Source organism: Manihot esculenta, chromosome 17 (assembly GCF_001659605.2).
Source record: "Manihot esculenta cultivar AM560-2 chromosome 17, M.esculenta_v8, whole genome shotgun sequence".
Classification (NCBI taxonomy): Eukaryota; Viridiplantae; Streptophyta; class Magnoliopsida; order Malpighiales; family Euphorbiaceae; genus Manihot; species Manihot esculenta.
In genome coordinates, this window is record NC_035177.2 from 30,763,968 (window position 1) to 30,787,839 (window position 23,872).

The 23,872-nt window shown below is 32.6% G+C and overlaps 2 protein-coding genes and 1 non-coding gene across 3 annotated transcripts; all 3 read right to left on the reverse strand.

Moving 5' to 3' along the window:
- Positions 1 to 7,434: 7,434 nt before the first annotated feature.
- Positions 7,435 to 7,506, reverse strand: TRNAE-UUC. Its single transcript has one exon. It is a non-coding gene; the product is annotated as a tRNA-Glu (tRNA).
- Positions 7,507 to 8,360: 854 nt separating this feature from the next.
- Positions 8,361 to 11,843, reverse strand: LOC110605531 (glucan endo-1,3-beta-glucosidase 7). The gene is made up of 6 exons (XM_021744152.2): positions 11,601 to 11,843; positions 11,116 to 11,411; positions 10,590 to 10,958; positions 9,822 to 10,145; positions 9,168 to 9,456; positions 8,361 to 8,609 (listed from the first exon to the last, which is right to left on the reverse strand). Exons 1-6 carry the CDS (start codon positions 11,659 to 11,661, stop codon positions 8,572 to 8,574), a joined length of 1,377 nt encoding a protein of 458 aa, XP_021599844.1. The 5' UTR covers positions 11,662 to 11,843; the 3' UTR covers positions 8,361 to 8,571.
- Positions 11,844 to 15,392: 3,549 nt separating this feature from the next.
- LOC110605463 (cyclase-associated protein 1) lies at positions 15,393 to 21,898 on the reverse strand. The gene is made up of 10 exons (XM_021744055.2): positions 21,359 to 21,898; positions 20,460 to 20,628; positions 20,309 to 20,373; positions 17,817 to 18,111; positions 17,564 to 17,711; positions 17,360 to 17,469; positions 17,193 to 17,248; positions 17,011 to 17,067; positions 16,753 to 16,896; positions 15,393 to 15,855 (listed from the first exon to the last, which is right to left on the reverse strand). Exons 1-10 carry the CDS (start codon positions 21,635 to 21,637, stop codon positions 15,769 to 15,771), a joined length of 1,410 nt encoding a protein of 469 aa, XP_021599747.1. The 5' UTR covers positions 21,638 to 21,898; the 3' UTR covers positions 15,393 to 15,768.
- Between the last annotated feature and the right edge of the window lie 1,974 nt (positions 21,899 to 23,872).

Sequence of the window (23,872 nt, forward strand, 5' to 3'; positions counted from 1 at the left end):
TTACTTTCCATGTGTCACCTAACTAAGGAAAGGAGAAATGAAAAAGAAAATTTAAAAAAGAAAAAGGGATTTTCTTCTTTCTTCCTCCACCATTGCCGTAGCTCACCCATTGAAAAAAACCAAAGCTTTGTTTTGTCTTCCTTCCACCAAAGCCAAGCCAAACTCCACCAAAGCCAAGCCAAACCTCACCAAAACAACTTCTTCCTTTAACCAAAATCTATCCTAAGATCAAGAGCTAAAGGAACAGCCATATAGTGAAAGAATTGAAGAAGAAAGGTTTAGGGTTCCATATACACCAAGCTTGAAAATCCAAGGTAAGCTTAGAAAGGTGAAGGAGATAACATCTTCTCATTTCTTCATGCATGAATTTTCATTATAGAGCTTTAATTTATAGTTTATTCACTCCTTTCCTAAGACATAAATCTACCTAGGTGAAGGAACATCAAAGGGAAAGGAGATAGCTAGAGATTAGAAGAGGAAAAGAAAGAAGGAATCCAAGAAAGGTTTGGTGTTTGTATGATTTTTCTGTTTTCCTTTGATTCTGCCATGAATAAGTGAAATTAGGGGTTGATTTTACTTGCTGGAAATGTTGTTTTGATTGTATAAATATGTTATATGAATGTTAAAATGATGTTTGAAAGGCTTAGAGTAAAGAAATTTAACATGAGAGCTAAAAGTGCAAATCTGGCAGAATAGGTTGTAACAGGACAGCTTGTGTTGATATTCTTATAACTTATTGTGTGGTTATTGAAATTAGGCCTAAGATATACCAAATGAAAGCTAAGACAAAGAGCTAAAACTTTCATGAATTGACCAAATTCTGAATTTGTAGGTAAGATGATGAAAATTTGAAGTGAACCTAAACTGGATACAGAGTTAGTGCATCCGGAACAGTGTGTATTGATTATACTATAACTAATTATGTACTCAGTGAAATTTGTTAATACCAGTGCCAAATGAATCCTAAGAATTATACCTAAAACTTTGTAGAAGACACTTAAACTTTAATTTGTATGGAAATGTATGAATCTGATAATTTTTGTGATACTATAAACAGGTACTAATACTGGACTGATTAAGACCTGATTGAGCAGCTTGTAAAGAAAAATTCATAACTTAAGTTAGGATGATCAGAATTGCATGAATCATACCTTGTTGGAAATATAAGACATAAATGTACATTTCTTATGAAGAAACTGAAGTTACATTATAAATCTACACTACTTGAAAAGTTAATGCAATATATGGCAGAATGTAGTTTTCTACATTAAAATGCTAAGTCAATAAAGTTTTGCACTATTTGCCATGAGTTTTCCATATTGTAAATCTTGGCATATGATATATGTAACTTGGAAAATGAATTCAAATAGCTTCAAATGGTATGCATTTTACATTGATACATTGAATTAATAGTGCTTGACCCTGGTAAACGTAATAGGAGTCGAGGTTAGTATAAGGGTATGGCATGCCATATAAACATACAGAGTTCGCAGTACTGCTACCGATACATGATCTATATTTGAGGTTACATATCTGGTACCTCATAAGCATGGCCACAGAGCTCTGCTATCACAGATTTGGCCTCTGAGCCTACCGTTCGGCACCCTGTGCCTACCGTTATAACTCCTTATCTACCTGGTCGATCCTACTATGTGTTTATAAGGGCTAAGATCTTAGTTAAGATTGATACTTGATTTTGTGAACTTATTAGTGAGTGTTAATATGTTTGCATCTATTACATGCACTAAGCTGTGGTGATTTGCTATGCATAGAAAATGTGCAATAAAGGAAAAAGAAGATGTTTTTATTCTGATTATCTGTAAACGTGAACTTGTTTACGCTATTTTGTTATTTGTTGTTATCACCCACTGAGCATTAGCTCAGCGTGTTGGTTTTTACCTCACGCAGGTTGTAGATAAAGTAGGCACGCGAAGTTCATAAAAGGTCTACATCATATATCAAGGCCATTATCATAGCTGGTTCTTTTGAGTCTCTGAGTCATAGTACAGTTTTATTTTGGCATGTACATATTAAATAGAGTGAGTTGTAAAGATTATGTAATCAAAAATAGTAAGATATCAAATGACAGTTGTTAGTGTAATTATAAGTGTGATGTTCATATGTATTACAGGTTAAAGTGCTAATGAAACAGAGGAAATTCTGCCGAAAAATTTTGGTTTAGAAATCTCACATTTATTTTAATCACTTGATGAAAGTTACATGCATTACCTAAAAACTTGGTATTTACAGATAAAAGAAATTGTTTAGTCCTGATATATCTAAAAAGGTATAGTTTGTGACATTCCTTGCTCTATCTACTCTTTGATAGGGTAAGGGTTTAGTCAATGGAGCTGCTATAAGTGAAAACCCTTTCACAAACCGTCTGTAGTACCCAGCTAGACCCAAGAAACTCCTGATCTCTGCAACATTCTTTGGTGGCTTCCATTCCAGTACAGCTTTAATCTTCTGTGGATCTACCCTGATTCCCTCTGCTGATACAACATGTCCCAAAAATGTTATTTCATTGAGCCAAAAATCACATTTACTGAACTTAGCATAAAGTTGCTTTTCCCTCAGAGTCTGTAATACTATCCTCAAATGTCTGTCATGGTCTTCCCTAGTTTTAGAGTATACCAGAATATCATCAATGAATACTACAACAAACTGGTCTAAATATGGATGGAAGATACGGTTCATTAGATCCATGAATGATGCAGGTGCATTTGTTAGCCCGAATGGCATAACCAGGAACTCATAATGTCCATATCGTGTCCTGAATGCAGTCTTAGGCACATCTGCCCCTTTAACTCTCAACTGATGGTAACCCGATCTCAAATCTATCTTAGAGAAAATACTGGCCCCTTTCAACTGATCAAACAAATCATCTATTCTGGGCAGTAGATATTTATTCTTTATAGTTACCTTATTCAATTGTCTGTAATCAATGCACAATCGAAGAGATCCATCTTTCTTTTTCACAAACAACACTGGTGCACCCCATGGTGAAACACTAGGTTGAATAAAGCCCTTATCAAGTAATTCTTGTAACTGTATTTTTAACTCTTTCAATTCTGTAGGAGCCATTCTGTACGGAGCAATTGAAATAGGTGCAGTGCCTGGCACAACTTCTATAGCAAAATCCACTTCCCTTTCTGGAGGTAACCCTGGCAACTCTTCAGGAAATACATCTGGAAAATGACATATTGTGGGTAGGTTTGACACACTAGGACCTTCCTTCTTAGTTTCAGTCACACTGGCTAGATAAGCTGTACAGCCTTTTCTAATCAATCTCCTAGCTGTAGTGACAGATATGACATTAGAGAGGTAATCTGACCTCTCACCCACAACTATAACCTCAGAACCCTCTAATGTTTTGAGTGTGACTCGCTTTAACTTACAATCAACTATGACATGATGTCTAGACAACCAATCCATGCCCAAAATCACATCAAACTCTCTAAAAGGTAACTCTATCAGGTCACCTAAAAAGGTATGACCTTGCACACATATAGGACAATCTCTGTAAACTCTATTCACAATCACAAGATGTCCTAAGGGATTGGTCACTGCTATGTCATGCTCTAAAGGTTCTACTTCAATTCCCTTCTCATTATTGATGGGTATGCTGGTGTATGAATGTGTGGAACCAGGATCAATTAATGCATAAATATGTTTGCCAAAGATAGAAAATTTACCAGCAATAACATCTGGTTTGTCCTGGTCTTCCCTTGCACGAATAGCATATGCCCTGGCAGGTGCTCTAGTGTCTGGTCTATCTACTGTCTCTGATACTCTGTGACTCTGAGCACTGCTAGATTCACCTCTACCTCTACCTCTGCCTCTAGACCCTGTCGGCAAAGATCTCTCTGTCTGTATAGGCTGCACTGACTGGCCTCTAGGACAATCCCTCATAAAGTGGTCTGAGCTTCCACATAAGTAGCAAGCCCCAGTCAATCTCCTACATACTCCACCATGTCTCCTGCCACAATGCTCACATACTGGTGGCAACCCTCTGCCTGGTCCTCCTGTACTGGATACTGAAGTAGTCTGCTGTCCAGACCTCACTACTGAACTCTGCCCCGGTCTCTGACTCTGCCTAGGTGGTCCTCTCTGCCCTGTCTGCTGAAATTCCCTATGTCTCTTACTACTTGTCTGAGATATAGAGGATTGTCCCTGATACTGGCTCTGGCTCCTTTTCTGTTGCCCTTTTTGCTTTCTACTTTGCTCTTCTTCTTTAATTCGTTCTAGGCTGTGGGCCGTCTCTACTAAAACTGAAAGTTCCTTGATATGCATAGCTGTGAGGTACATCCTGATATCAGCATGTAATCCCTGCTCAAAGCGTCTACATCTCTCTTCCTCTGTAGGAACTATCTCCGTGGCATACTTACTAAGTCGGACAAATTCTCGCTCGTACTCAGTTACTGTAAGCCTGCCCTGTCTGAGGTATAAGAACTCCCTCCTTCTCTCCTCTATATATAAGGCCCCAACATACTTCTTTTTAAACTCTGACAAAAAGAATTCCCAAGTCTGGCGCTCTGGTCGAACCATCTGTGTTAAAGTTGTCCACCATCGATACGCTTCATCTTTTAGCAATGATACTGCACACATCAAGCTCTCTACTGGTGAACACTGTAGCTGCTGTAAAACCCTTTCTGTACTTTCTAACCAGAATTCTGCAGCTGAAGGATCATCTTCCTTTTTACCTCTAAATTCTGTTGCACCATACTTTCTGAGTTTTTCTATTGGAGGCCTAGCTACCACAGGTGGGGGAACCTAGACTGCTACAGGTGGTGGTGGTGGTACCTCTGGTACATTTTGTGTAACCCTCCTAATCAACTCAGCTATTTGCTGAAACAATGCATCCTGCCCTGGTCCGCCAGCAGCAGCAGGTGGAGGAGCAGCAGCAGGTGGAGGAGCAGCAGCAGGTGCAGCTGCCTCAGAGGGAGCATGACTCTCTACCTCTTCATCTGCTGCTCTCTGTGACTCAGATGACATCTTTTATAGGACCTAAAGACACAAAGAAGAGATTTACATCAGAACCATATCATAGCTGTAACTCATTTTGGCATGTACATATATGACACATATACACCTACATACTATGACCTAGAATCGCCTAAACCTTTGCTCTGATACCACTAATTGTAACACCCCTTACCCTATCAAAGAGTAGATAGAGCAAGGAATGTCACAAACTATACCTTTTTAGATATATCAGGACTAAACAATTTCTTTTATCTGTAAATACCAAGTTTTTAGGTAATGCATGTAACTTTCATCAAGTGATTAAAATAAATGTGAGATTTCTAAACCAAAATTTTTCGGCAGAATTTCCTCTGTTTCATTAGCACTTTAACCTGTAATACATATGAACATCACACTTATAATTACACTAACAACTGTCATTTGATATCTTACTATTTTTTATTACATAATCTTTACAACTCACTCTATTTAATATGTACATGCCAAAATAAAACTGTACTATGACTCAGAGACTCAAAAGAACCAGCTATGATAATGGCCTTGATATATGATGTAGACCTTTTATGAACTTCGCGTGCCTACTTTATCTACAACCTGCGTGAGGTAAAAACCAACACGCTGAGCTAATGCTCAGTGGGTGATAACAACAAATAACAAAATAGCGTAAACAAGTTCACGTTTACAGATAATCAGAATAAAAACATCTTCTTTTTCCTTTATTGCACATTTTCTATGCATAGCAAATCACCACAGCTTAGTGCATGTAATAGATGCAAACATATTAACACTCACTAATAAGTTCACAAAATCAAGTATCAATCTTAACTAAGATCTTAGCCCTTATAAACACATAGTAGGATCGACCAGGTAGATAAGGAGTTATAACGGTAGGCACAAGGTGCCGAACGGTAGGCTCAGAGGCCAAATCTGTGATAGCAGAGCTCTGTGGCCATGCTTATGAGGTACCAGATATGTAACCTCAAATGGGGTGTTACACTCGGTCCTGCTAAATTTTCGACGAGATCAAATACAATTGCTAACCAGGACCGAACCCTTTGGTATTGTGGTTCACTAATACCTCGGGCGGCTCCATCTCATCTCACGGGGGTAGCTCTTTCCTCGTAGGCCCACTAGCTCCGCACAATTTGTCTGATCTAGGGTGGCTCTGATACCAATTGAAACAACCCGGCCCAAACTGATTCAAATAACTTTTGGACTCACTTTCTACTTGATCCAAAATAGTTAACCTAAGTTATTTAGTATTTTCGTGCTAACTATTATATACAATTTAAAATCTGACGATGTGGGATGAAAGCCGCAAATAGGCAGCTGATCGTTACAAACATGGTAAGGAAAACTAGTGATCAACCACAAAAGAACTCGGTGGAGGGTAATAGCTTGCTTGGACCACTTCTAGAGACTCCATCTCAATATCAACATGGTGAGGAAAACTAGCGATCAACCACAAAAGAATTCGGTGGAGGGTAATAGCTTCAGCAAGACGCAGACTAAATAAACCCATCATAGGACTCTGCAACAACAGCAGTGGCAAACTCTCCTCGATCATTTCTGATAATTGCTCTATATCCAGTCTTCCCATCTTAATTAAAACAGGCTGCATCTAGGATCTAATTAAAAACAAGCAACATCACACTTATCATGTTTGGAATGATTTTTTTCAACAAAAAAAAAATGAACTAATTTATACTTATGAATAAATCTTTTTATCTAAATAAATCTTAAAATAATAAATTCTAATTGAATTCTTTTATTTTAAATAAATTAATTTATTTCTCTCATTATTTTTATTAATTTTTAAACTAAATATAACTATTTATGCTTATAAATGACTATCATTTTTATTACATTGGAAATACTTTTTTAAAAAAATAGTATTCTTAATAGAGTTTAAAATCTAAACTTTACATAACTTTTTACCCTATAGAACCTTTTTTTAAATTAATAAAATAATATAATATGAATTATAAATACATTAAATATTATATAAATTATATTATAAAAAAGAAAGCAATTCTCTAAGCACAAGCAAATCCAAACATGGTGTTAATAATTTTAATTTAATGATATTAGATTTTTTCTGTAAAATAAAAATCACTGTTCACACTTTGATATAAATAAAAAATGGAATTAGTTTGAACTTTAAATTAAATTATTAAATAAAAATAAGTGAGATTAATCATATTTTTAATTTACTAGAATAACTATTTCATACCATAAAAGATTAAAAGTTAAAAAATTTATCATTTATCATTTTATAAAAAAAATTATGGTCAATAAAAAATGTAATGGAGAAGTTTTGTGGTACTCCAACAGTTAGTACTTCAAATCTGCTTTGCCCCCAAAGTAGCATTGTAAAAATAAAAATAATAATCAGAAAATTACGGTTAGGACTTAGGCGCATCACGGAAAAGAAAAAACATAAAGCTTTTCCGTTGCCGGGAATCGAACCCGGGTCTCCTGGGTGAAAGCCAGACATCCTAACCGCTGGACGACAACGGAACTAGTGCTGGATCATTTTATTCTTTAAAATCAGGTAAACACTCGAGAAATTTTTTCATTCACCAGTGTCCGAATACCTAAACACCACTTTGATTCTAACGTTTAAAATAAGAAAAACTAATCAACAAAACATATTTTTTAATTAGAAAAAAATTATATAAATTTTTGAAGTAAAGAAAAAAGTTATTAATATATTTTGAAAATCTTATTAATATCACAATAATAAATTTATTAATATCTTTATTTTTTAAATTAAAATTAACTAATGAAAAATGAATTATTTTATTAAAAAATATTTATCACAAAAAACTACATTCAATGGAAATTTTTTTAAATAAAAGTTATTTTGTACAAACAGGAATAAGTTTTAGGACTGGAAATTTTTAGACTTTTATAATTTTCTACTATTTAAGAGGAAATTTTTAAGGTAGTTATAATTTTTAAAGAGAAAAATCCACTAATTTAATGAGCCAAAAATGGAGATTTTTTAAAAGATTTTGAAAAGCTCAAAAAAACAAATCTTAAAAAAATCTCCACCTTTCCTAAACCAAGTACAAAATTTTTAAATTTTGAAAATCTGCCGTTGCTCTCCTCCAAACAAAGGCTTAACGAAAATTCGGTAATGTCTTGAATAGAATAATTTGGAATAAATAATGAAAATTTTGCATTGATCTATGATGGAGAGAGATTTTTAAACAAGAAATATTTTCCTGACACACCATGTGGCTTCAAAATCTTGTCAGGAAATTGAAAAAAGAAAAACTTCACTTGCCAATTGCCACTTGCAATAGATTTGTTAGTATGCCTTGCCCACTCAAGACACATGATTGAAAATTTGAAACATAGTACAAAAATGACAAAACCACGTGACTTTGCTGAAATTGAGTTCACTTCTTAAATAATTACACTTTTTGAAACACATGAAGAGAGATACAGAGAGAGATCTACACCAAAGCTTCCCAATCAAAGGAAGAATTTACAATTACAAATTATAAATAACAACCCCATTAAGATTTACCATCTCTTTTTTAGCTATTAATCAGATGAATCTTCTCTTGCTTTTCTTCAGGTACTCCCACCAGGGTAGACACAACTGTTGTAACCTACAAGGGAGCAATCAAGATTAAAGAGGAAAAGCAAATGTGTAGCCAAAAGCAAATGCTAATATGAAAGAAATTAAAGTATAATATACACCACAAAAATCAAATTGTGTTGGGCTTTTGATTGGGTATTGCCCTTATAAAGTTTTCATGAAAATATGAAAAGCTAATAATCTTTTACAACTCAGTAATGCATCAATGATGATTCTCATCCAATAAACAGAACATGAACTTTTTGTTAAATTCTATTCTCTCATCACCTCTTTTATAAAGTTATTATATGCCCATTGATGAAAGATTTGGCCATTAGTTATTCTAAAAGTTGTTCATTCCTATCTGGTCTCAAGTATAAAAAGCAATTCTGTAACCTTAGTGGGCATGTATCGTGTAAATCCAAATTAGTTGAGTTAGTGAAATTTGAAGTCCGTATCGTTTTTCAAAAAGAAGCATTCCTAGCAAAGACAAGACGCACTATTGCTAGTCCCTAATAATAAAATCACAACTGCTAAATTGTAGGATTCAGTAAATCATAAAAGAGAGCAGAAGTAAAAGAAAGATTACTGGGATTTGTGGATGTGAGTGCAGCAGTCTGCGAGAAATCACAGTCCCATGGGCTCTTGCCAGAAGCTTGGTAGTAGAGGTTCATAGCATAAGCAGCATGTGAAACTAAAGTATTTGGCTCGAAACAGGCACCTCCCGGTTGAATAGGGCTGCAATCTATCCCTTGACCACAGGCATAGTCAAGACTTCCCTGCAATTGAGCATCAGAAACACCGGACTTGGGCATACACCAAGCTGCTCCTGTCGGTCTTACTGACGGAGTTGCTGGTGTCTGCGGGGTCGATGGAGTCTGAGAATGAACCAGCAAACGTTAATCCTTACATTTTCAAAGAATTTCAATAGAACAGAACATATATGGTCAAGAAAACTTCCACTAGGTTAAAACATACGATTCTACGTTTTAGAGTTTAGACAGCAGTATCTTAACAGCAATCCTGAAATTATTGCCTTAATATTATTAAGTCAACAGTTTAACAGTATTTTAAAAATATTATAAAAAAAATTCACTCTTTTACCATGTAATATACTTTAATAAAATTATAATTTTGATATGCTCAACGGAGGAGCCAAGTGTAACTGTTCTGATCTATGGCTATAATTGTAATAATCTACAACCATTGCCTTAAACCTATTCTTCTAATAGTCATATCTTACCAGACTACTCTTTGAGAGACCAACATCATAAGTCATAGAAAGATCAGGTTTGAAAAGGCCGAAAGCTCTTTCGGAGCCAGGGCCAGGCTTCAAATCCTCATCATAGATTGCAAAGAGGTATGTATCTACAGATTTTCCAGGCATGAGTGGGGTGCCAACCAATGATCTAAGGTGAGCAATCAAATTGCCATTATAGGCTCTAGCATTCTCAATACTGGGTCCAACTTCATTACTGTCACCGCGGTAAGGCCATCCTGTCTCAGCAACCAATATCTCAATATCCTTGAATCCCAATGCATTCAAGGCAGATCTCACTGCATCCACCTGCATATCATTTTCAAGTAATCCATCATTACCTAAATGAGATCCATCAACAAAGATATAAATTTTACATCTAGGTTATTATAATAATGCGTTGGTGGGGTCATCACTAGTATGGTGTCCTGACCATCATGCAATTGTTTTTTATTTGCAGCTCTAATTTAGAAAATTTGAACCAAAGGTTAGATTGAAGGGGCACTTGGCAATATGTAATTGGGCGATCAAAAGGTAATCTAAAAAAGAAACTATAATGTCACACCTACTCGTAGAATTTGCAAAAGTTAAACGCGAGTGCAGAGAATCTAATCCCCCATGGAAGTCTTAACTCTTACGTCAATGTCTTCATTCGTATCTTCGCACACGGACTTTTGCCGGTTCGTACCGGGTCAAACCAAGCCCATTAAAACCTATTACTCTCTAATCAATTAATTATACACTTCAACTCACCTGAGCGTCAAACATGTTCATGTACAGAATCCCATTGCCCGAGTCGACTCGTCCAGCGTTAGGTTGAAAGAGACAAAAAGCCAAGGTCTCTGGTCTGGGGTCACTCTGATAAGCGAAAAAAGGGTACGGGTTGATAGCAAGAGGTGACCCGTTGTCCCTCTGGAATTGAAGTAGCCCTCTCATTGTATCTTGATAAGACGGGTTGAACAATCCGGAAGAGGGTGGGTCGGACTGTGACAAGACGGCCATGGAATGAACGGTGGAGACCTTGATCTTGCCGCCGAGCGAGGCGGCTTTAAGTGCATTTTCCATATTTTGCATTGCCGGTAACAGTTGAGAGATCAAGTTTTGGTCCCCAGATAACACTACCTGTTAATTGAAGCTCAATTCAGTTCACCGGAAAAATCATATCATAGGAATCCTTGGTTCATAAAATATTAAATTTTCTTGATTTTTACTTGAATTTTTCTTATGGAAATCTGGCATCTGTGTATAGAACTTGCAGGTGAAGAAAATATGATATGACCTCGTTACCAATGGTGATGAGAATGATGTTGCTTGCTGGGTAATAGGGCAAGACGTTCGAGTTGACCCACTGAGTAGCTGAGTTGGGATCTGAACCCAAAGCAGGAATATCACCATTTGAGGCTCCAATGACGATGCCAATCCCAGTATTGGCAAGAGCCTTGAGAATCGCTGGATCGGCACCGTAGAGTCTCACTTTCTGTACAGCAGTAGATTGCAGGAGTTTAGCGGTGGCCGCCGGTGGTGGTAGGTTGTCGGCAACCAAACCATAATTAATGCCAATAAATGACTGTGACCCTGCAGGGAAAAAGAACAACAATCAAATCAAGAGGTGGTACTGAATTTGGTATCAAGAAATGCATATCCATATATGGTTTCCCTTTGTAATAGTGAAGCAAAACTCGGCAAATACAGGAAGTGACCATGAAAGACTTGACAAGCACAGAATACCCATTAACAAAATGAAAAGGCAAAATTGGAACTTACTGGCTAACGAGAAGAAAGCTTGGAGGAGGAGGCAGAGAAGGATAAATCTTGAAAGCCCCATTAATCTTTTTTTCTTCTGGTCCTACTTCTTGATCGTGTGAAAGTTTTGAAAAGGACAATGAAGCTGGGAACTGCGGAGGAGAATGTGAGGCGGCAGATTTAGAGAAGTGGGGATGGTGAGGCTAGTAGAAAGTAAACAGTGGGGAAGTGGGCTGGAGACTTTTATGGACGGACCCAAAGCCAAAAGAAAATAAGAGAGAAGTTTTGTAACGGTAATAAAGCGACTTTTTGTGTAGGAAAAGAGAGGAGAGGAGACTTGGGGGTTGCGGAGTTGGAATTCTTTATTATTTAATTTTTATAATATAGAAAAATATACTACTTAATTTTTTAACTTTCAAAAATATATTAAATATTTTTAATATTTTTAAAAAAATTATTAATTAATTCTTTAATTTAAAATTAAATATTATAAAAAATTTAAAATATTTTTAATATAAAAAATTAACTAAAAAATTTTAAAAAAATTTAAAAGATCATCTACTAAATTTTTCATAACTATAAAAATTAAATAATAAAATATTTAATGATAAAATTAACAAAAATTAAATAATAAACTTTTTAAAATATTAAAAATATTTTAATATTTTTTAAAATAAAAAAAATTAATTAAAAAATTTCTTAATATTATAAAGATTAAAAAATAATTTTTTTCATTAATTAATTTATTACTTTAGATGGATGTCCTTGTGCTGTGGGACATTGCTGTCTTTTTACAATAATGAAAATAGATTCCGTAAAATCCACTCCATGTCTAAACTTATACAAAAGAAACTTAAATAAAACTATAAAGACTATGAACTTATCTATTATATATATAGGGATCTCTTACAGAGAGACGAGAGAATAAGAAAATTATTATTTTTTTATTATTTGAATACTCCTAGTTTTTTTATTGATCCACGAACAATTTTTTTTTAATTTTTTTATCCATTCATGTATATATTTTGCAGTTATTATTGATAAATTCTAAATTATTCATTTAATTTATTTTTAAATTTTTTTTATACAATTCAAGTTGGTTTAATTTATCTTTTAAATTTTAGTTATACAATTCAGGTTCGCTTAATTTTTTTTTTATAGATTTTTAATAAAAATTAATTTATATTTATCTATTAATTTTGCTCTAAAATATATATATATATATATATTTTCCTTATACTGAATTAATATAATTTTAATGTGTTATATTTTTTTTTCGTGAAAATTCAGCATAACAAAAACAACAATAAATCTACAAATGCTATAACTTAAGAATACTTATTAATCATATGAATAGCTAACATAAAACTTGCTATTAGATAGTTTAGAAAATAATTATATTATATGTTATTTTTAATAAATAGGTCCGATTTTTATAGATTAATATAATGTTAAAAATTAAAAATATAATATAAATCATGGTGATTTAATCACTAATAAAATTTATTTGTACTACTATTTAAAATAAATATAAAAGATAAATTAAAACTATTTAATTTTAAATAAAAGAATAAATTAAAAAAATTAATAATTTTATAAGTACTATAGCTAAAAATTTTAATTTCAAATTTTATAAGAGAAATTCAAGTAATTTTATTCTTATTGCAACTTAATCATTCAAAAAATTTAAAGATAACATAGACCTCTTAATCATAAAAAATTTTATTTTTTTATCTTTTATCAATAAAATAAATAACTGTATATTTCAACTAATATGAAATATAATTAATAATTATTAAATTAAATATTTACATATAAATTCGTTAATCCGTTATATACATCTTAATTAATTTGATATTGATGTTCACTGAGTGAAATTTCTTTGACCTTTTAATCAGTAACTAACTGCTGTCTGTTCAACCCCTTTGTATAATTTACAAGAGATAACAATTGGGAAAGAAGGACTAACCCATAACATGCATTAAGTGGGCCTCAAATTGTATGGAAAGGGTTTTGAAAAATACTAAAAATGTTTATAAAATTTTTTTAAAAAAATCTACTGATTAATTATTTTATTAATTTTAATTTTTATAATTTTAATTTTTATTATTTAAAAAATTTATTAATTAATTTCTTAATTTTATAAAAAATTACTAATTAATTTTTTCATAATAAAAATATTTTAAATTTTTTATAATATTTAATAGTTAAAATTAATAAAAAAAATTAATCAGAAAACTTTTAAAATTTTAAAAATTTTTTAATATATTTTTAAAAATTGAATAATTAATTAATAAATTTTTATATACCTTAAATCTAAATAATATTTTTTTTAAGAAAACTAAATAATATTTTTTAAAAATTATAATTAACTCTAATTGTAATTCTAACTTCTCTACCTTCGTTGAACTTTCCATCAGCACTACAACTACAACAGAGGAAAGTTCCAAAACTATCTTGGGTATTGCAATAGCCATCAACAGAAAAGAATTTATTAAAAGCTCAAACCAAATTGAATTAGAAGTGAAATTAAATTTAATTAATTCAGTTCTATATATCGATTTGGATTCCATGTTAGATTTTTTTTTTAATTCATTAAGTTTTTTTTTTAGACATTAGGTTCTTTTCTGGCCTGCTGGATACTGTGAATATGGAGATATTCAAAAGGAAATAATCTTCATTATTTTTTTCAAACTTTATCTCTCAATTAAGATTCAAAATATAATTAATATTAAACTTTAGACTAAATTAGATAAAATTAAAAGTATTAATTATAAAATGTGAAAAATATTTTTTAAAAAAGAAATAAATTATTTCCTTTAAAACGACATAATTTTTTTAAGTGATCCATACGTTATGAAATATAAAAAATATTTTTTTACTAAATATTTTTCATCAAACAACCAGGGCCTAATCATCTTTGCTTTTACTTGGACAGGACCACTCACACATACATATGAAGGTAAATTGCATTTACTTTTCTGTATAAAATTGTAAGAATGGTCAGTTATACACTTGTTTGGAGCAAGCATTTGAAGATAAAGTTATAATTCATTAAAGTAATAAAATATTTGGAGTATAAATAGGTACACTTTTATCTCGTTTATAAAATTTAATTCTCAATAAATTCTCGTATTTTATTATTTAATAATTTTATTTCATATTAATTGGATAATATCTGTGATTATAAAAAAAAATTGTAATAAATACAAGTAAAAATTTGTTAGAAATGTAATATTTTCGAGGATTTTTGGAGGTTTCTAGTTTCCACTTTTGTTCAGGATACTAAATGCCATGTTTCCAAAAAGTTTTCCTTTTAAACGAAACTAAGGCTACATTTGTTTCCAAAAAGTAATCTGTATTTAGACAGTATTTCTTTATAGAAAATATTTTGTCTGCAAAAAGGTTTTTTTACCGTATCTTCACGTCCCTTTAGTTCACAAAAAACCAAAAATCTTCAAATCCCTTGGAATTAAGTTTTGATGCAATGGCAAGAGTAAAAGAGTTAAAAAAAAAATGCGGGGGAATAGTTTAATGCGCTCACTAGGACGAGGGTGATTCCATCAGTAAGGCTGAGTTGCAACTTGCAAGAATTCTGAAAAAAGATTTCCAACGAGACTTCAATTCCCTCCTGGAAGTGTATAATCAAGTAATTGCAGATGATGCTTAAAAGTGAGGACAAATAATCGCGAAGACGCAGATGGTGCTTTGTATAGATTAAAAATAATAAATAATTTAAATATTTTACCAACAAATTTTAGCTAAAAAGCTCAAAATTTCAGCCTCGGGAAACATTAACATAGAGATAGGGTTAGAAAAAAAAACAAATAAATAAGAAGCTTTCACAAGTAAAATTATACAAAAGTTGGTTCTGATTACAGCTTGCAACACAATTCGCAGTCAGAAAACCCTCACAACGAGAAAAGCGGTCTACAGACAAACACCACCAAAAAATAATGCGGAAATTTCCAGAAATTGGTTATACCCAAAGAATAAACATGTAGAACAACCAAATGCATGAATAATTTATCACAATCATATATTAACAGCAAATTGAATCAAGGAAAACAACAACCAACCCCCCCCCCCCCCCCCCAACCTAAGAAAAAATGTTGAAGCCACACCCCTCAGTCATCCTACAAAATAAAACTAAGAAACTGGAAAACCTGATTTTGCAATGGAAGACTATTTAACCTCCAGTGTGGGAGATCGGAGTTGTTTCAAAACGGCCATCCTTAAATACATTAATGAACTGTTGTGGCAAAGCATGTTCCACCTACAAAAGAAATATGCATAAATTAATTTAAAGTTTCATATGTCTAAGTATACAACCTGACTTTGTTATTATTAGAAAAGGTATAACTTGAATTTCCCTCCAAAAACAATCTAACCTCTTCAATATGAGTAAAATTGATCCCCTCAAACTTACATAGATAGCATATACTAATATTCCTATCGTCATAAGGTTTCTCATATTGTGAGCTCATAGACATCAAAGGCACAAAGGATCTCAAAATAATGGCTTAGATGCACTTGGAAAATGTCTCCCTTGCTATTATGCACAAGCCAAGAATTAATTCACCTAGGCAATTATTCAATCATCAGAAACAGTGTCTAGGACAGATTAAACTAGTCTTGGCCACGGGCCGTTTCCCATCCAGAATCGGACCAGAAGCACCAGTTTTGGTTAAAAACTGTTCCACTTCAAAACAGTTTTGGTTTGGTTCAAATTCTGGTTCGGCTTTGATTCAAATTTTTGTATACAAACAACAATATTAGTATTTTATACATTAAAAAACAGAAACTTATAAGAATTAGATTTATAAACATCATTTATTTAGTTTCTATAGTAAAAAATTAAAGAAAACCAAATCAACCAATATAAATTTATTTAAGAAAAAGAAAAAAGAGTATTTTTTTAATAAAGCTGATTCTGGTTTGAAACCGGCAGTTCAAACTGGCCAGTACTAGTCATTGTTCAAAGTGGGGATGCTCGTAACTGGTCCCCTAATAAACAGTACTAGAACCGCTTTACCGGTTCTGGTCTCGTGTTTGACCAGTCCAGTTCCTGTCTGGTTCCAGTTTGAACCAGACCATGGCCAGGTCTGAATTAAACCATAATGCTTTGCTAATCAACTCATTCATTGAGAGTTTGAAGAAGTTTGAAACTTACCCAATCACCATTAGGCTCTGCACCTGGTACCAAAACATTGATCTCACTTGACTTGGCAGTAGTTATAGATGCTCCCAAAGAATCCTTGCTTAAATATAACTGGCAGCCTGATGTATTGTCCACAGAAATTGTTGGGGATGAACCCTAGATTGTAACAAAGGTTCAGTATATCCTACTTAGATCACATCATACTCTATAAACTAAGAATTGGACATTTTAAGAATATTTAGGGTTTCTACATAGGAAAATTAAAAATACCTGGCATTGCACCTCAACACCATTGCAATTTACAATCTCACAAGCAGCAACAACATCCTGTTTATCAAGTTGAGAATGTGAAGTGAGACATCATCAAAACTAAAAATATAACTATACCAGAGTAACAGTGTTTCTCTTTTTGCCCTTTTTCTTTTTCAATTTTTGAGATCTTACATACTAACCACAAATAAAACTCCCATCTTAGTGCATTTGTCAACAGTTATGTTGTTGACTTTCCCTGCAAATGGTCAGAATAAAAATTAGGTTGCTGCGGTGTTCTAAGCAGCAATGCAATGTGGTTGGCATACAATGATAAGGTTATCAAGCTCATAAGAAAATTAAGAGTTACCTTGAATCTGCAAAACAGAGTCTTTGCATCCAAAAATGTATACAGACTGTTTTGCATCACAGTCATCAATTACTAAATTCTTTCTTCCAATTTGATTCTCAACAACCCACCTGCAAGAAAAGAGATGCAAAACACAAATCAAATCCAGCATCACGGCAGCTCAAATATATATCAAACACGGATATAAACATGAGGCATACTCACTTACGACCCATTTGAAGCTCAAGTTTTGGAGGTCCTGTCTTAGAAAAAGAAGGTGAACTAGTACGGCTTTCCTTTTCACTGGCACTAACAACACCAGTTCTATCTGCACGGTTCTTTGTCTTCATATCAGCTGTGACCTTTCTAAGACCTATGAAGCAAAATATTGGAGAGAGAGAGAGAGAGAATTAGAATTAGAATTGCCCAACATATACTCAAGGTAAAAAGGTTTTTATTCAATCTGAAAAGAAAGTACCTGCAGTCACCAACTTGCTTGAGTTGATATCTTGGAAAACAGCAGCCATCCCTTCTTTTGGCTTTGATGATGAAGGCTGGGACGATTCAGCGCTAAAGAGAGAAGCCGGTGGAGGAGGTGGAGGAGCAGGAGCTTTAGATGGAGCAGACACTGGTGCTTTGCCAGAAACACCCCATGTTGGGCCCAAGGGATAATGACTCTTAACATAATCCCTCAAACCTGGAAGATATAACTCCTTCATGGCTTTAGCCCACTCAACATGATTTGGGTCTTTGCTTTTGTACTCCACAAGAATCTGAATGTTGCAATGGAAATGTCACCAACAAGTTAAAATTAGTTTATTCCTTAACTAAACAAACCATTGACATATGCAACAATTATAGGCTCTAAAAAATACCTAAGCTACACAGGGATTTATTAGATTAGGGCTGGCAATTTTGATAAGACCCGCTTACACAACATGTAGTTAAGCGAGGTTAGGTTTGGCATAAATGGATTTGAGAAATAAACAGATTAACCGGTAAACTCATCTATGATATGCTAAAAATTACAGGTCTACTTGGCAGACATATGAAGGCTCATTTATTTAAGTTGGTTAACAAGTTTTACCTGTTCTTTTTGGACTCACTTAAACCTATTCTGACCCATTCATTTCATTGGGTTAATAGGCTAAGTCGTTTAATTTTAATACAGTTAACTCATTATGACTCGTCTAATTTATGAATAAATTTTATATAATCATATTTTTAATATGATTAATTTTTATATATTAAAACAAATAAGTAACATTTACAAAAATATTTTACAAATTTAAAACTAATATTTTATTAAATCTTTCTCATATTATTATCTATTTCTTTCTTTCAACGTATTATTCCTATTTCCATTTACCTATCTTTTTCTTTTTTCAAATACTATCATTTTCTATTAGAAAATTTTCAAATCACAAATTGAATCAAACCAAAATAATCAGTTTGGTTAGGTCTAGTTGCAAACTCCTATTAACAAGTTAAATGTGTTAAACGTGTCATCTCTAAAATTTATGACAATTCTTTTATAAAACAGGTTAAATCATATACTGTTGTGTTATGTGATATATTAATAACCTATTTATTTAAACATGTTAAATGGGCTGTACTGTGTAACCTATGTATTAAACATGTCCACATTAGGGTTGAACTTATTGACATGATTAATTAAACAGGTCATCTTCGGGTTAGCCATTTTTAGGTTACACGTGTGGGTTGACACAACTTGTTTATGACTTGCGAACACGAGGTGCCAGCTCAAGTATTTATAAACTAACTAACAATACTGGGATTAGGAATCCCTAAATAGGAAAACACTATACCAATGCCAATTAGGAAATAATAAACCTGGTCGAACTCTTTAAATACTTTTAAATAATGGAAACATGTTTTCCTAATTAAATTTCCTAAATAAAAAAGAAACCAAAATTTCTTAAAATTTTATAAAAGAATAAGTTGAACCGTGGAAAGTTATTTGTTTTCCCTTTGCTTGTTCTCTTGGTTCCACTACGATGCAATTCAATGGAATGAAGCTAGATTTAATGATAAGTTTATTTAATTTGTATTGTCAATTTATAATTTTCATTCAGATTCTATTTTATATTAGTTACTATCATTTAAGAAATTTAATTAGGAAGTAGTATCTTAATTATGCAGGACTTCTACTATTTAGACCTTCCTAGTTACTGTGGGTTCTATGTTCCTAATTATATTTGTTTAGTATTTTCTTATTTTAGGATTCCTAATTCTAATAGTAGTAGGGTTACTATTGAACTGTAATACTTACATCATCTACATATTTTATCAAAGAACTTACTAGTAATGATATTGAAAAATGAAAATTAATGCAAAATATTTTACATTTGTTTCTCTCACTTTTTGAGTGTTCTTTGCGTTCTACATCAATCACTCAAATGAGGGGAAAAAATCAAAATTTCTATTGATTATCAAATGTCAATAACAATCATCTCCAGAAAAATACCAAAGTTGTAGGTATTTATAGGCCAATATTAATCCTACTATGACACTACTAGGATTAGGAATCCCAAACTAGGAAAAAACTAAATCAATATTAGTTTAGGATTAGGAAATAACAAACCTAATGGAACTCTAGTAATTCCTCAATGTTAATAGAATACCTAAATAATAATAAGTGTAAACTTCTCAATTTTAAAATGAAAAATTAAATGAAAACAATTCCTACAGTTTAATTTTCCTTGACTGAATCACATATGCTGCTCAAAGATTTCATATATGAATCACTTCATATGATAGTGATATAAAAAACAAAAATAAGAGGCAAAGAATAACAGAATTAGGAATTAGCGTCTAATTTATTAGCACCCTCGAAAAGCATCCACCTCAATCACTTTTCCATCCTCTGCTTAAAGTAATAAATAATACATGCACCAAGAAGCAGTTTCGTAAAGCGATGGGTTGGATTCCAAGAAAGCTATAAAGTACCTTATTGTTGTAAAATTCAGCCATTTGCCAACTCTCTTCAACATGTGCAATAGGCATGCTCATACCTTAAATGAGAAAGAACAATATAATCAAAGACTAGACAATCATGAATTATATGCTATCAGAGTATGAAACCACACAATTCACTTACCTAAATCTTTCCCTATATAAGCAATCCATGCTAAAGCTGTCAGACCGTCAGCAGCAGACTTCAAGTGGTTAAAAAAATCAGATCTCCTTCCCTCAGTCATTGCATTTGCTTTCATGATCACTTCATTCAATGGCTTGAGAAATTCAGCCAATCCCACAAGATCAGGTTTCTGCACCAAGGAAATCAAACCATTTAACATCACCAAAATTTGATTTACACAATCGAAACAATGTGTTGAGAGTAGAAAGTCAGCATATTCTCTAGAGCTAGTCGCTGATACATTGCTACTAGAGTTCTCATTCAATAATTACAACATCAATTCCGACCAGAAAGCATTCGCGCCAAATGTAAGACTATGTAAGTACCACAATTCACGAAAGGTGTGTTCATTAAAGATCTTGTCAGCGCAAGTATTGCATGGATTTTGCTATTAAATATTCCTCAGAGAACATATCGAACATAAATTAAGGAGAGTCAAGCAACCAATAGTTTTTGAACATCTTCCCTAATTATGATAGACATAAGATCTATACCATAATACTATCCATCCCAATGAATATTTACAAACTTCATCTAATTTCCATTTAATCTTGTACACACTGACCACATCACAGTTATAGTTCTGTCCAACTAAGACAAACTATTGTTTTATACACTTTTCTTCAGCCAAAAAAATGCGTAGCATTTTCATATCATCTAAATCTAGTAACTTATTTTAGAAATTCCTACAGAATAACTGGACCAATATTGACAATTACACTTCCAGATTCAGTATTCCCGATACAGCACGAAAAGTTAATCCAATAGTTCTTCCTTCAAAGTGGAACTAATGCTATAAAAACCAAGCTCCATAACTAAAACTCAAACCCAAAAAAGAACAAACCATACAAAATCACTACCTGAGTTTGCTTAGCCTTAATGAGAAGCTCCTTCTGAACACTAAAAGCTTCTTGCACAATCTTTGTAACCTCCAACACCTGTCCACCAATCTTCTCAGCCGCAGCCAAAACCCTACCAAAGAACTGTCCCAATAGATCGTCAAATGCCACAATTGATGGATCGATGGTCACATCAGCTCCACTAAAGTCCGAAACTCCGCGGTCCCTGAACGCCGACGTAGACAGCGCCTCTAGCCGCGCCACCGCCGATTCGAGCCTGGCAATTAGCTTCTCCTCCATGGAGCAGAGCAAAGCCCTACCTACTTCCTTCCTCTGTAGATAACTGAGCTTTGTTTCCTTCCTTCTCTATGGAAGCTTTCGACGGAGACAAAGAGCAGATCTGGGAGGACTGTTGCGCCTGTGGATTATAATGACAGAATGTTCTTGCTGTCGCCGAAAGTGGAAAAGGGCGATAGAGAGAGAGAGAGATTACTGAGGCTTTGTCTGGATTGAATGTTTTGGGAGGAAAGTAACGGGTGAAATTTCTCTCTCACTTGACGCTTGTTTGAATAAAGAAAGAAAATTGTAAAGCAAAATTTCGCCAAAAAAGACAAATGTAAAACGAAAGAAAAAAGATAATAAAAAAAATGTTTGGATAAGTAAAGGAGGGGAAAAAAGGAAAAAAAATAAGTAAAGAAAAATATATTTATTTTCCTTTTTTTATTTGGTTATGAAGAAAATAAATTTATTTTTTTGTTTAAATGAGAAGAGAATAAAAATATTAGTTTTAATTTATATTTATACCTTTAACTTATAAAGACTTCTACTATTTAATATATAATAACAATTAATTTATGAACTCAACAATTAATTATAAAATAAATTTAGATAAAAAAATTTGTTGCAAATAATATATGTTTTAAAGCAGTAAATGTGATTTTATGAAAATGATAAATATTATGCATAAATAACAAGAGTAATGGTAATATTAAAAAGATAATATATTATAAAATATCTATGATAGTAAATGATAACTCTAAATCATATGCTCAAAAATAAAATCTTAAATATTATGCTAATATTAAAAAATTAAAATTAAAAGTCATAATCATTTTATTTTTTAATTTGTAATTTTCTTTCTTTTTTTTTTTTACTTCTTTTCTCTTACTAGTGCTTGTTATTTCTGAGGACTTTAAAACCTAAATAAAAAGGAAAAATAATCCAACTTATGAGCCTACAAAGTCTTGTGCAACCCGAAGTCTTATGGAAAACATGATTACCGAAATACTCGACCACCTATCACCAGTATTGACTATTGAAATTAGTCACAGAAACTCAAAATCGATAAACCAGCGCTATAACAATTTTCAGTCTGTTGTAATTGTAAAAAACCGTATCTGAAGCAACTTGCACTTCCATGTCTCTTCCATTAGCTTTCACTAATCATCGACGATAATTGAGCAAAGTAAGAGAAGTATGTTGTAGCAACCACACAACCAAGCCATTAACACCAACCACTCAAAATTAGCACCCATCAAATAAAAAATCACGCAAATCAGAAAAAATAAATCAACATATAACTATTGAATCGAAACAACTAAATCAATGCAAAATAAATTATCACCGAAAATGGATAAAAAAAATTCATCTGGATTTTAAAAGTTGAAAAGATAAACTGAAGTAAATAATTAGTGGTTATTAAATCGATTAATACTTCTTTAAACTTTTTTTTGAAAAAAATATCTTTATCTATATTAATTTTAATATTACAGCGTGGCTTTAATGGCCTTGCCTCTATCCCAGTAAAATAAGATCGGTCAAATTAATACTTTGAGAATCTTAAATTTCTTTCCATTTATAATTTTCTTTTAATGGTAAATTAGAATTGCATTAAGGGCAAAGATTACAAGGCCTAAGCCTAGAATAGAATAAAAGCCCACGCAAAAAGAAAGCATAACAAGCCCAAATCTTCCTCGAAGAACCTTGGGACTCTGAACTGTCGCAAACACCAGCACCAAATCCACCCAGCAAGAGTACGATCAATGGAAAACAATTGCTCCGAATCTCATTGACTGTCAGCTGAAACCAAACCCAAACATAGAAGGGTTCCACAAGCACAAACAACCAAAGCCTCCAAATTTAGTGAGCTCAAAAAACATTATTTACCTTTTATTTGGGAAGGCTTTTTACAGTAGTAAAGGTTTTTTCAAGATTTAAAAACTTAAATTTATGTTTGATGGATTTTTGGAAGAGTTAATAACTTCTAAAATCCTTCCATTTCAACCCACCAATCATAAAACAATCTTACCTTATAAAACAATCTTACCTTATAAAACTGTATTTTAAAAATTTTTATTTTACTCTAACTCATCTAAAGAAAATGTAAATATCTTCCAATACCTTAAAAAAAATTTATATTTCTTTTAAATAATAAAAAATTATTAAGATTTAAAAATCATACCTTATAAAAACATATTTTAAAAAACTTTATTTTATTATACCTCATTCCTTTCAAACACCGCCACCGAGCACTAG

What these genes read in the sequence shown, in the direction of transcription:
- LOC110605531 (XM_021744152.2), bottom strand. Translation starts at nt 11,661, where the DNA reads ATGGGGCTTTCAAGATTTATCCTTCTCTGCCTCCTCCTCCAAGCTTTC. An exon ending in TCATCACCATTGGTAACGAG is followed by an intron (nt 10,959 to 11,115) that starts GTCATATCATAT and finishes TTCAATTAACAG; the next exon opens with GTAGTGTTATCTGGGGACCA. An exon ending in TGAACATGTTTGACGCTCAG is followed by an intron (nt 10,146 to 10,589) that starts GTGAGTTGAAGT and finishes AATGATATGCAG; the next exon opens with GTGGATGCAGTGAGATCTGC.
- LOC110605463 (XM_021744055.2), bottom strand. Translation starts at nt 21,637, where the DNA reads ATGGAGGAGAAGCTAATTGCCAGGCTCGAATCGGCGGTGGCGCGGCTA. An exon ending in TTATATAGGGAAAGATTTAG is followed by an intron (nt 20,374 to 20,459) that starts GTAAGTGAATTG and finishes TTCTCATTTAAG; the next exon opens with GTATGAGCATGCCTATTGCA. An exon ending in CTGAATTTTACAACAATAAG is followed by an intron (nt 18,112 to 20,308) that starts GTACTTTATAGC and finishes TGCAACATTCAG; the next exon opens with ATTCTTGTGGAGTACAAAAG.